The 13706-nt window shown below is 35.2% G+C and overlaps 1 protein-coding gene and 1 pseudogene across 2 annotated transcripts; one reads left to right on the top strand and one right to left on the bottom strand.

Moving 5' to 3' along the window:
- Positions 1-260: 260 nt before the first annotated feature.
- On the top strand, positions 261-6880 carry LOC143575563 (homeobox-leucine zipper protein ATHB-8-like; annotated as a pseudogene). Its single transcript, XR_013142789.1, has 19 exons — positions 261-332; positions 628-846; positions 1427-1586; positions 1670-1770; positions 1861-1951; positions 3226-3321; positions 3405-3518; positions 3612-3695; positions 3794-3949; positions 4044-4118; positions 4197-4303; positions 4410-4602; positions 4946-5131; positions 5202-5285; positions 5661-5789; positions 5863-6178; positions 6295-6400; positions 6508-6657; positions 6731-6880. The product of XR_013142789.1 is annotated as a homeobox-leucine zipper protein ATHB-8-like (transcript).
- A 1897-nt stretch (positions 6881-8777) lies between these two features.
- LOC143574297 (protein SAWADEE HOMEODOMAIN HOMOLOG 1-like) lies at positions 8778-11245 on the bottom strand. Its single transcript, XM_077058954.1, has 9 exons — positions 11110-11245; positions 10121-10203; positions 9988-10033; positions 9804-9894; positions 9643-9703; positions 9510-9561; positions 9255-9395; positions 9043-9162; positions 8778-8822 (listed from the first exon to the last, which is right to left on the bottom strand). The coding sequence occupies exons 1-9, from the start codon at positions 11170-11172 to the stop codon at positions 8778-8780; spliced, it is 702 nt and encodes a 233-aa protein (XP_076915069.1). The 5' UTR covers positions 11173-11245.
- Positions 11246-13706: the final 2461 nt, after the last annotated feature.

The following is a 13706-nucleotide window of genomic DNA, read 5'->3' as shown; positions in this document are numbered from 1 at the left end:
AATGGTCTCCTTGTGTCTCCCATCTGGGGTCACATTTCACTCTCTTTATCCTCAATTTCTTTCTTTCTTTCTTTCTTTCACTCACATATATTTATTTAACCACACACCCAAATCAATTTCCCAACTTGGGTTTTGCTTGAACCTCACAATCTTGAGTGATCCAATGATCAAATAGTGCTTGGTGCTGCTAAGACTGCGTGGTTGTGAGGGTAATCTGTTCACAAGATTGAGATTATAAAACAACAAGAAAGACATTCAACAACAAGGGTAAACGACACTTCATCTTTCTTGCTCAATAAGCAACCATTCTGCAAAATCTTCTTAAGTTTCTGGTACAACATTTACTGATTAATTGAAGAAATCTTGTTGGGATTTGGGGAGTGGATGTTATTACTAAATATTTTGGTTGTCTTTGTGGAATGTTATGGACTATAGGGTTTTCAAGTTTTTGACTAAAAATTTGATTTTTGTATAAATTTTGCTTGAAATCTTGAATTTTCACATGATCAAGAAAAGGGTTTGTTTCTTTTGGTTTTGGTGATATTTTAAGCTTTATATGTGAAAAGATAACCAAAAGAGAAGAAAGGTTTGCCCTTTTGTTAATTTGGCAAATTTTACTTGTTTTAGAGTAATGATGGCGGTGAGTTCGGGTTGCAAAGGGGACTCAATGGGGATGGACAATGGGAAATATGTTCGGTACACACCGGAGCAAGTCGAAGCCTTAGAAAGATTGTACCATGATTGCCCAAAACCGAGCTCGCTTCGCAGACAGCAACTCATTCGTGAGTGCCCCATCCTTTCAAACATCGAACCGAAACAGATCAAAGTTTGGTTTCAGAATCGAAGGTAAAGCTCAAGTTTTGAATGGTTAATTCTTGATCTTGAAACACACACACACACACACACACACACACACACACACAAAACTCAAGTTCAAAAGGAAAATCCCATTTTGAACTATAAACGTAATCTTTCTAAAAGTTATAGGTTTAATTTCTTGATCTTGAATTACACCCTTTAATCACACATAATCCCGTTATGTACCATAGAGAATTGGGAAAAATCTTGTTCAAGTTTTTGTGACCTCTTTTGATTAAAAAGGTAAGTTCTTGATCTTGATTCTTGACACACCTTTTCATCTTATCTTTTTAATAGTTTTGTAATTCTTTAGTTAAAAAGCTTAAGTTTTTAACCATATTAGATCCATAAAAAATTGCCCCATTTTGGACCAAAAAGGATTGAGTGTTAATCTTTTTCAAGTTTTTGTACCTTTTGGGTTAAAAGTTCAAGTTCTTGATCTTGAAACTCACCTTTCATGTTAAGTGCATCAAAAAAATATGTAACTTGCACAAGAAAGAATTGGATGGTAATCATTTTCAAGTTTTAGTGACTTTTTTAATTAAAAGTTTGTTTTTTGTCTATAAAGATGCAGGGAAAAACAAAGAAAAGAGGCATCAAGGCTGCAAGCCGTGAACCGGAAACTATCAGCAATGAATAAGTTGTTAATGGAAGAAAACGATCGGTTACAGAAACAAGTTTCTAACTTGGTGTATGAAAACGGTTACTTTCGACAACAGACTCAAAACGTAATTAAATTCACATTTTTTCAAATTTGGGTTTCTTTAATTTCCAAAACAATTTTGTTAAATCTTTACCGTATGTTATGCAGATGGCGGTCATCACCACCGACACGAGTTGTGAGTCGGTGGTGACGAGTGGTCAACACCACTTGAGCCCTCAACATCCACCAAGGGATGCTAGTCCTGCAGGGTAATTTAGTCATTTTACCACCCATTCTGTATGTTCTTGATTGGTCATTACTTTATATGAATTTAAATTTGAAAGTTGTGTTTTTTTTAGGCTTTTGTCCATTGCAGAAGAGACTTTAACAGAGTTTTTATCAAAGGCAACTGGGACTGCTGTTGAGTGGGTCCAAATGCCTGGGATGAAGGTTCTTTGCACTTACTTTATTTAATGTTATTAAATATTTAATGGTGTTTAATCATTCCATTAACCTTTAATTAATATTATCCCTTGATTTAAATAAAATTCTTCATAAAGGAGCCTGCTAACCTTCTTATTCACATTGGAATCTCATCATTTGAGCCACAATCCTCCACATTCAACCTTTTAATAAAATTTTTATTGGTTTTGTCTTTTCTTTTTCTTTTTTATTGCTCAACTTTCTGATTTTATATACTGATAAAAACAATTCATTATTCCTTAAAAGAATTTGGTTTCTTATTCTGCCTATCTAATGTTTTAGGCTTTTAGATTCAGTTTATTTAGCACTAGATGAAATGAAGATGTCAATGTGGGTCCCAATCCCGTTTATCTCGTGGTGGGACCCATAAAACCATTTTCTTTCGTTTCCCACCTTCTGCTCCCATGTTCATATCTCCTCGTGTCAAGAAAATATGAGTCAATATCACATATTTGTTTTCACTAGAACTGTGTAACTCGGACCCCAAAAAATACGTAATTTAGGGGTGTGCAGGAAAAAAAACGAAAACCGAACCGTATCTGTAACCGGAAAAAACTGAATCGAATTGTAAATTTGGTTTAACAAATCTTGCTTATTCGCATAACCTAACCAAATTCAATCGAATAAACTGAGCAATAACCGGTTTGATAGGATAACCAAACCGAATAAATTGGTTTAATCGATTGAATTAGGTTTGGTTAAACACATATCTAATTTGGACCGGTTCAGTTTTCGGTTAGGGCCAGAAAAATTTCAAAACCGAATAAACCAATATCCGAACTGATGAACGCCCCTAAATTATAAATAACCCATAAGAGCGAGACATAAGTTTAATGAAAAGTATGCTTTTGTTACTCTCTCAAAGTTTTGAACTTGTATTGACATGAAGTTTTTACCCCTTTGACTTGAAAGCGACGGATTGCTAATCCGTTTTACGAGATTACATACTAGAAAGAATCGCAGGAAATCAGTTTCATTTTCAACCAATTTTATAATAAAAAAGTCAAAACTATAACTTTTTTTTTCTTAAATGGCTTTCTTTGTTGACCCGTCTCAATAAATTTAGTTTCAACAGGGCTTCCCCTTTATGCATTGATTAATATTTCTTGAATATAATCTTCTAAATAAAACAGTAATCTTAATTTGTCACAAGTTTTTAACATTAACTTTACATATTTACTCTTCATTGAAATAATCTTTTTTATTTTTATAATATTTTCTGTGTACAACCAATTTTGCAGCCTGGTCCGGATTCCATTGGAATCATTGCTATTTCTCACGGTTGCTCCGGTGTTGCAGCACGTGCGTGTGGTCTAGTCGGTCTTGAGCCTACTAGAGTAAGTAGCCCCCCCTCTCTCATTTTGTAGTACTCACAATCCCCAAAAGGTGTAAATATTGATTTTAAAGTTTATATATTTAGGTTGCTGAAATCCTTAAAGATCGGCCTTCTTGGTTTCGTGACTGTCGGGCCGTGGATGTTCTCAATGTGCTCACAACCGGAAACAATGGAACCATCGAGCTGCTTTACATGCAGGTTAGCACATGCATTTCTAACTTATACATTAAAATGAGTTTTGTACCATCGACCTTGATGGTTTGACTCTTTTGTTTGGCCATGTTTTTATAGCTTTATGCACCAACTACTTTAGCACCGGCACGTGATTTTTGGTTACTGCGTTATACATCTGCTTTGGAGGACGGTAGCCTAGTGGTACGTGTGAAAAACAGTTTCTTTTATTATTGTTACAATTATTATTATTGTTATTATCATTTTGAAGGTGTGATGACTTTTGTTTTGTTTACTTATAGGTATGTGAAAGATCACTAAACAACACTCAAAATGGGCCTACAATGCCACCGGTGCCTCATTTCGTGAGAGCCAAAATTCTGCCAAGTGGGTACCTCATACGACCCTGTGATGGTGGCAGCTCGATAATTCACATAGTTGACCATGTTGACTTTGAGGTACAGAAAAAAAATCAAGTTTTTAATTCGACATTAGTGCTTGTGCTTTCTTCTTATATTAATTTCTAACTCTATTACATCTCGTATCATGTAGTCATTAAGTGTTCCCGAAGTTTTACGCCCTTTATATGAGTCATCAACATTACTCGCTCAAAGAACCACACTCGCGGTATGACCATGTCTTTAATATTTTTTTAAACACATTTTCTTTAACAAAGATTATGTTTTCATTTTTATTATTTTTTAGGCATTTCGCCAGTTGAGGCAGATTTCGCAAGAGATATCTCAACCAATGGTTACTAGTTGGGGACGAAGACCGGCCGCTCTTCGTGCACTCGGTCAAAGAATGAGCAGGTTTTATTATTATTATTATTATAAAAATTGTGACAAAGTGACGGCATTTTATATTATGATGTGATGTAACATTAAAGATTTATTTATTTATTTTTTTTTTGTGCAGAGGTTTTAATGAAGCGATTAATGGTTTTAGTGACGAGGGTTGGACAATGATGGAAAGTGATGGCGTTGATGATGTCACCGTTCTTGTAAACTCGTCTCCCGATAAGGTGATGGGTGCAACTCCATTGTATGCAGATGGGTTCCCATCAATCAGCAATGCTGTTTTATGTGCTAAAGCTTCAATGCTCTTACAAGTAAGTTGGTCAAAGTCAAACATACCAATTTTTAATCTATTCAGAAATTGTTTTAACATTAAATTCCATGAAAAAATCTATATGTTTTAAGATATTTGTACCAAAACTTTAATAAAAGTTCATGTTAGTTTAGAATATTAAAAGCAATAGATTTGACCATAAAAGTTAAAAAAATATACAGAGACTTACATACTTGTTACATTTTCAGAAATTATTTTAACAAGATTGAGTTTCATGAAAAAACCTATATGTATAAAATTATTGGCACCAAAACTTTAATGGAGTCCATGTTAATTTTGAATATCAAAAGCAATAGGTTTGACCAAAAAAGTCATAATGACAGAATGTGCCTCCTGCAATACTAACAAGATTCTTGAGAGAACACCGATCTGAATGGGCCGATAGCAGTATTGATGTCTACTCGGCTGCATCGGTCAAAGGTGGTCCCTGCGGTTTACCGCTAGCTAGAGGTGGCGGATTCGGTGGTCAGGTTATTCTTCCACTGGCTCATACAATCGAGCACGAAGAGGTACTTAATAAAAAGTTTTTATTTATAATTATTTCGCGGCTTAGTAATTTTGGTTTCTTGTTTGAAGCAGTTTATGGAGGTTATTAAGCTTGAAAACATTTCTCATTATCGGGCCGAAGACATGCTCATGCCCGGTGATATTTTCTTTTTGCAAGTAAGTCAAACCGGTTATCTGACTATCTGAAACACGACACGAAGAAAATCAGGTTTTGGGTTGGTATAATCTAACCATTTAAAAGCGGTCGTGCTCGGGTCGACCTGTTTAGTTAAACGGGTTGTGCCCAGTTGATTCGTTTATGACTCGTTTATACCCGGTTAACAAGTTTACAACTTGATTATTACCTACCAACCTTTTTGACACGTTTAGATAAACGGGTTAAACGGGTCTTGTTCAGGCTTCTTGATTATAAGAGTGTGCTGGCTAGGGTTGATATTTTTGACACGATTGGCTCGTGTTCGAGATGAACAATTCAACCCGCCAACCCGACCCGATTAACACCCCTAATCTTTGTACTCTTTTGTTTCCCAGCTTTGTAGTGGAGTTGATGAAAACGCGATCGGGACTTCAGCAGAACTTATATTTGCTCCAATTGACGCGTCTTTCACTGATGATGCCCCGCTCCTACCTTCCGGTTTTCGCATAATCCCAATTAATAATGTAACAGTCAAATTTAATCTATTAATGTAAATTTTATTCTTTTATGGTAAAATAACATTTGTTTTCTTAACAGAATTCTCAGAACCCGACACGTGATCTTGCATCAACACTTGAGGTGGGCCCACCCGGGAAACGGGCACAGGCAGATTACCTTGGCCAAAGTGGGCCCACAAAGTCGGTTATGACAATAGCGTTTCAGTTTGCTTTTGAAATTCATCTCCAAGAAAACATAGCAGCCATGGCTCGACAGTATGTGCGCAGCATAATATCATCAGTTCAACGAGTTGCATTGGCACTCACACCGTCCCCGTCTGGGCCGAGAGGCCTGCAAGCCCCACGGGTACCCCTGAAGCCCAAATGTTGGCCCGTTGGATCTGTCAAAGCTTTTGGTAATCAAGCCTTTTACTATTATTATTATTGTTATTATTATTATTTAGTGTGATAATTAAAGTTTGGTAATCAATTTTTTTAATTTATTTTATTATTTATTTTTTGTTCCATATAGTTGTTTTCTTGGTGAGGATCTTTTCAAAACGGTTGATGAACGAAGCGATTTGATGCTTAAAACACTTTGGCATCATTCGGATGCCATAATGTGTTGTTCTTTAAAGGTAATGCTTTATATATAGTTATATTTATATACACATATAAGTTATATTACATAGTTTTAGAATGAACCATTTGTGTTTCTAAAAGTCAAAATATTATTATATTACAGGCGTTGCCAGATTTCACATTCGCAAATCAGGCGGGATTAGATATGCTTGAAACAACATTAGTTTCACTTCAAGATATCACTCTCGACAAGATCTTCGATCGAGGTGGAAGAACAAGTGTTTGCTCTGAGCTCCCACAGGTCCTACAACAGGTAAGTTTTAGTTTGCATAATGACTAGTTTGACTTTAAAAAGTCAAAGTCAAATGTAAATATTTTTGTTTTAGGGTTTTGCTTGTCTTCCGGGTGGCGTTTGCTTGACAAGCATGGGGAGACCTGTCTCATACGAACGAGTGGTTGCTTGGAAGGTACTGAACGATGAAGAGAATCCTCACTGCATAGCGTTCGTGTTCGTGAATTGGTCGTTTGTTTAAATTTGTGTAAGTTGAAAAGAAAAACCTTGTTATGTTTAGGAAGACTAGCTTTAGAAAGCTAAGCATGTTGATTGTTGCATACCATAGGTATATTTAAAGGGCTATGGCTTTCTGTTGTTTTTTCAAGATACATGTGCTTATTTCTTCTATTTAATGATTCTTGAATGATGTTTTAGGTTTTAGTTCACCTTTGGAACTAATTTTGGCATATTGGTAGCAAAAATGAGGAATATTTAAGGTACATAAGAATATGATGATACATTATAAGAGGGGAAGGGGCACTAGTGTGGGTAAGGTTTATGAGTTGTTTATCACATGGCAAACCCACCCCTAACTATGTGGGTAGTTTGCCAAATTACAATTTGTGATTACCATGAAACATATGACCGTTGGAGATTTTTGAAGAAATTAAAACACCCATTAATACTCAATTTATTACATATAAATACCACTAACTTTTCACCATTTTTATTCACTCAAACATTTCATTCATTTTTATTCACCAAACCTTCACCATTTCTCTCAAATCCCAATGGCAAATTTCTCAAATGATGATCTCGGGTGACACACTAGATGCGCACATGCTAAGAAAGGAAGCAACTCTTCAAGATTTGATGGATACTAAAAAGCAACAAGTGGAGGATTCTAGAGCGTTGATTGCTGAACAACGCGAGAGTGTAGCCAAAGGAATGTATGACATAGACTTTAAGACATATACTCGGCCACATGATTATCTAGAGGACGAGGTGAAGAAAATCGGTATAAATTGCAAACGAGAAATTGCGGAAAAATATAATTGACCGAAGAATCATCTTGTTTAGATGTTTGTGTTTTAATTTTTTTTTTGGTTTTGATCGTCATATATTATTTTTCCGGTTTTCAATTATGTAATAATTTTAATTTTAATTTTATTTAAATTAAATTGTTTTATTTATTTTTAAATTTTAACAAAAAACAAAAAAAGTTTTAGGGTACTCGTAGGCAGGTTTTTCCAGTTATTTTTTGGTTTGTGGGTAGTTAAGGGTAGAAATAAAATAACGGTGTATGATTGACCGGTACATGGGTAATACCCATGAGTGCCCCTTTCCTCTCTAAGAATCAAGAATGTCATTTGAAGAGATTGTTAAAAAAAACCCAAACGTTGTAAAAGTTTTTGCGGGTTTGGGATTAAGTGGTACCTGCACGATTATCAACCTAAACCTGTTACCTGAATATGTTAATATATTATATAACTTTAAAAATAGTATTTTAAATTTAATAATATTTTTAAATAATAAAAATTATAAAAATGTATATCTAATACCCTAGGATTACAACTCAATAGATATCAAGTAACAAGTACCAGCAGATATGAGACATTGTTTTATAATTAGACATTTGAGAATATCAGTAACATTTCAAGCCCAATCCGTTACCATCCTTGTTAGTTTGGTATCCTTTTCTTTGTTAACGGAGTACGGTTTTTCCAAGGAATCAAAACCTGGTTCATACCCGCGGGTCAAGTAGTAACTAGTTCCAAGTTGGGTATGGATCCGGGTTTTTTTCCCACCTCTAGTCAAAGAAATGCAACCACAAAATTTTAATGATTAGTGTCACAAACTTCGTTTTGTGTATAAAATTTAATGTCACAAACTTCTTGTATACATTTATCATCTTTAATAAACTTTTGCATATCTTTTAAAATTGTTAAAAAAGGTAAATACTAAATAGAAAACTACTCCCTTCCATCATAATCTCTATATTAAATTTCTTTTCCACTCTCATAATCTCTCTTTCTACAGTCCCTTGAAGGATGAATGATACAACATTTGACGGTCCAAAATCATCCCCTACGCCACACCGATAAAAGCATCTAAAATATGTTGACAAACAACAGCTTATGATATGAGAACCGGCAGTTCTAATAATCTGGCGGGCCACAAAGACTATTCAACTGAACACTTTCCTAAAACACAAAAGAAATGCTAACATTAGTCTTTATTCTTTAACGTCAAACGTGTCATATCTTGGTTTTAAAACTGAAGGGGTAAAGCTACACCTTTAACACCAAATGCTTTCATTTGTGTAACAATTCACAGTATTCACTTCAATTTGAAATCAAGATACACACGCTTGACCTCAAAAGTCAAACTCAGTTCTTATGTTATGTAACTTTATGTTCTTACCTCAGAGTTGTCATGCACATAGCGAATCAAGAACACACATCTGCAACCCCTTACATCATGCAACTTTCTTTGAATGTCAATAACTAGAGCATCATAATAGCTTGCATCACCATTTCTCTCCTGATAACGCACCAAAAAAACATCAAAACATTAGCATCCAACAATCAAACAGATAATATTAAAATTTCCAAAAAATTGTAGAGTGTACAGACTTGGAAGCAAAGTAGCGTATCTCCAACCGTGACTTTATTGCATTCCGAGTGCTCAAGTGGGACCGACCGTTCCCTCACATTTTTAGCATGGACCCACTCATCCTCTTCGGTCCCAAAACCAACATATCTAACTAGAACTTGCTGAAATTTATTAAAAAAAAAAAAATTACAAACAAGAGTGATCAGTTGAAAAAGATGCAAAATAAACAAACCCTTTTCAAATTTAATCCCAAAAAGTATATTAACTAAACTTACGGGTCCACTTGATTCAAGAAATCTGTGTGTGATAAACGTTTCCACATCGTACCTGCAAAAAAGTATGGCAATATGATCGATAGTTATTGACTAAACACAATTCTAAATTTCCATTAAATCTTTATTTTGTTACCATGAATCATCTGATGATTTTGCCTCAAATTCCAAGTTTGACATGCCTGTATCTTTTACTCCTGCATATATTAATTAAAATACCAAAATACCCCTCAATGTTCACAACATAGGACAACTTTTTTTTAAGATCATGAAGGGCAAAATGGTAATTTAGGGCACCTTTAGATGTATCAGAAGCCTCATTAATGTTCTCAAAGGCGCAATCTTTTGACACAAGTTCTTGATGCTTAACAAGGAGCCAATTTTGAACCTAATATATGACAATAAAATAAACATGTAAATAGAAGTATAAAAAAATTATTAGTCTTTGTTAATAATGTCAGGAAGTATGAAAAAGGCATACCTCAGGCCATTTTAAAACGGGCTTTCCAGCACGACCTGCAGAACGGCTGTTAAACACCAAAACCGATTATTCAATAATCATTAGAACTTACAAAATTTGGGTCTGCAAAAGGTTTTAGGAATTCAAAACTTACTTGAATCCACCTGTCATTTTCTTAATGACCTCTGAATTTGGAACTTGTCCTAATTCCTTTAGGACTCTTTCCATTTTCTCCATCTGTGATGTTAAGAATTCACTAATTACTCTTAATTGTTGTACAAAATGCATATAATTAACTTAAAATGCCACATATCACAACTTGAAACTAGGGGTGTGCATGAAACCGAAAAAACCGATCCGAAATACAAACAATCAAACTGAAACAAAAACCGACGGGTTGGCTTTATGTTTTCGGTAAAACCGGATTTCGGTTCGGTTTCGGCTTTGCGTGTAACTAAAGTCTAAAACCAAAAAAACCAAACCGAACTTTTAGATTTTTATTTTTTATTTCAAATTTTAAGTAAATTATAATTTTTTAATATAATTTAACCCGTATATTCTAGCGTAAATGTATAATAATCAATTATATTAACTAACAAAAACCTTTAGGCTCAAATTCATTATTTTAGACCAGCCCAAAATTTGAAGCCCAAATGACAAAACTGAAAAAGCAACCCAAACAAACAGAAACTGGTTTTAAAAAACTCAAAAACCGACATTTCAGTTTTTGGCTCGGTTTTACCCCAAAACCGAACCGACCCATCACAGAAATAATAATAGGGATGTGATCATCATACACCACCCCCATGCTGACTGGACATGCCTATACGGCTCGTATAGGTCTATACAGGCCGTATTGGCTACGCATGACTGACATGGGACGAAAAAACAACCTTTTGCAGTCTATACGACCGTATAGGCCTATACGAGCCGTATAGGTGTTTAATGGCTTGTATTGCTTCCTGACACATCATAAAACCTATACGGTCATATAGGGCTATACGACCGTATAGGGAAAAAATGGTGTGGGAGGATCCTACGCCTAATAATAATGCACCCAGATGAAAAGAATGCCTAAAATGAACTTATAATAATCATTCAAGAAATTAAAACCCTAAATGAAGAAAGCTGTTAATGATTGACCTCAAATGCTGTAAACCCGGAAAAAAGCTTCTTTTCTGCTCTAGGACGAAGTTGATGATCCATCTTTGTAATTGGGTACTCCGAATAGTAACACTTTCGGTTGAATTTTAGGCAAAATGGTTGAGCAGAAATGGTGGAAATAGAAGAAAAAGTTTTTTTTAAGAGGAGGAGGAGCTTGAATGGCTCGGAGCGGTTGCACGGGTATGACTTAGAGTTTGGTTAGTGAATGCGAGTCGGGGACACGCGTTGTGGAATGGCTTGGATCATCGCAATTAAAGCAGGCCCGAGGTTGCGGTGGAGGTTGAGCATACGACATGACACAGTTTTTGGGATTCTGCGGAGCAGTCCTTGGTGGAGCGGTTTGCCCACGTGGGTTTTCCCGACAAACATTGATGAGGTGGCTGTAGCGGTTGCAGTTAGTACAATAGCGACACGCGGCATAAGAGGGATGGTGATGTTGGCATGTGTTGCACACCAGATGAGGACCGTCATAGGGTTTCTTGTTTGGGAAGGCTTGCGGTTGAGGTGGGTTGGAGGGAGTGATGGCAAGGTTATAGGATGAGCGAATTTGGTACTGGTACTGATACAATGTTTTTAAGAATCAGGATCGGTAGAGGTTTGGTATATACCGAATTTTTTTCCACGATGCCGTGTACCGAACCAAGTATTTTCAATATCGGTACCAAGTTTTAAAAATTCGGGATCAGGAAATTCAGGATTAATATCGGTTGGCGGTTTGTACCGACCATACAATTTTAAATAAATAGGTGTTAATAATTGAATATGATTATACTATGGGCATGTTTGGGATTCCATTTAGATCTCCTTATCTCTTTATTAGCTTTTTGCAAAAGGAGATAAGGAGTTAAGGTGTTTGGGTATAATGTTAAAAAGAAGTTTTTAGTGAATAAATAAGGAGATAAAAATAAGTTAGTGAGGTGTGACTTATGAAAAAAAGAGATAAGGAGGAGTGAAAAGGAGAAAAGGAGACAAGGAGATGGAATCCCAAACACCCCCATATAAAGGCACATCTAAAGCTACAGTAACCTTAAAGCTTTGACAACTTTAGTACTGGAGTTCTAAATTGTGTCAATTTAGCCCATCCAAGTTTTAAAATATTTTAATTGAAGCTCCAACATCTACTTTTGCTACTTTGTTTATTTTACACTTTAGCCTCTCAAATTTTAATTTGTGTCATATTTGTTTTTCTTCCCACAACGTTTTTTCATCATTATTTATATATTTAATTTATTAATTATTTCATAACATTTAACATATATTTATAAATTTTCGAATATGATGATACAACATGTTTATTTATATCTATCACACTGTTAAAAAATAGAATTTTATTCGCAACAAAGTATATAAGTTTCATTGAAAACGAAGTCTTATTCGTCGAAGTATTTTTTTTTATTGTAAATCAACATCGTAATAAGCCGAATCGATACCTGCCAAATTCTTTTGATATGTAGATAAACTTTTTTTGTTTTGTCAAAGTGATAGTTGTCATGATGTGTTTGTATATACATATATTAATATTCAGGTTTGTTGCCAAGTTCCTCATGCAAAACGCGTGGGGTACACACTAGAGATCATTAAATGAGTCGTGTGTGTTTTACTGTTTTAATAAACAAAAAGCTGATTATTAATTTTTGATTTTGTGACCCGTTTTAGCATTAATTTCATATATGCCCTTACAAATATTAGATGTATCATACATATCCATACAAAACTTAAAATATCATATACGCAATTAAAAAATAATTGAAATATCTTATACCTTACCAAATAGTTAAATAGTTAAAGTATAACAAACCATAATAAAGAATAAAATAATCAAAGAAAGAAATGAAAAAATGAGAAAGAAAAGAGAAGAAGTAAAAGGAAGAATGGAAAATATAAAGGAAAATTCCATCCCACATTAGTGGAGAAAAGAAAATGGAAGGCTTTCATCATGGTATAAATAGGATTTCTAACTCTTGTCCCACATCGCTAGATTACAAAACTTGTAAGCTCTTTATAAGGAAGAGAGTTCACATGATAATATTCTTATGTGCCAAATCACACCCAGTAATCCTAGCGGAGGGTGCGAAGCACCCGACGCGCATGGGCTCGGGCATGGGCGAAGTGCGATGGGCGCTTAGATGATCACCGTGAGCCGCTTAAGGGCCACCTTAGTATTTTTGCACCTTCGCAATACACGAAGGAGTATGCTTAAGCTTCTTCGCGATACGCGAAGATGTGACGTAAAAGTTACGCAGCATTGAAACGTCACCTGACACGTGTCGCGCCACGTGGCATAGCTAGGGCTGACTCGACAACCCTACTGCAACTTCGCGATACGCGAAGATGCTCAAATTCAAGTATAAATAGGGCAGAAATCTGGACTTCACAACTCGTTCAAAAATTTTCTCTCTTCTTAAAAACTGGTATTATACCCGAGTAATCGTAACGGTACCTCTCCGATCGAAAGGAACTTTTATAACACGAATCCAAAAGCTCTACCTAACCAAGGTATGACATTGTGCCATCGTGTAAAGTTTCATGTCTCGTGATTATCATTATAATTATGGGTTTATACTAATATAGATATA

This window comes from Bidens hawaiensis, unplaced genomic scaffold (assembly GCF_021521415.1).
Source record: "Bidens hawaiensis isolate Kalapana, Puna unplaced genomic scaffold, B.hawaiensis_p1.1 tig00001412_1, whole genome shotgun sequence".
Lineage (NCBI taxonomy): Eukaryota > Viridiplantae > Streptophyta > Magnoliopsida > Asterales > Asteraceae > Bidens > Bidens hawaiensis.
This window is presented reverse-complemented; position numbering and strand designations above follow the sequence as displayed.

Excerpts from the sequence above, each read along its gene's own strand:
- LOC143574297 (XM_077058954.1), bottom strand. The coding sequence starts at position 11,172 with ATGGATCATCAACTTCGTCCTAGAGCAGAAAAGAAGCTTTTTTCCGGG. Across the intron at positions 9,704-9,803 it reads GGCTTCTGATACATCTAAAG|GAGTAAAAGATACAGGCATG; the intron begins GTGCCCTAAATT and ends TAATATATGCAG. Across the intron at positions 9,562-9,642 it reads AAATCATCAGATGATTCATG|GTACGATGTGGAAACGTTTA; the intron begins GTAACAAAATAA and ends ACTTTTTTGCAG.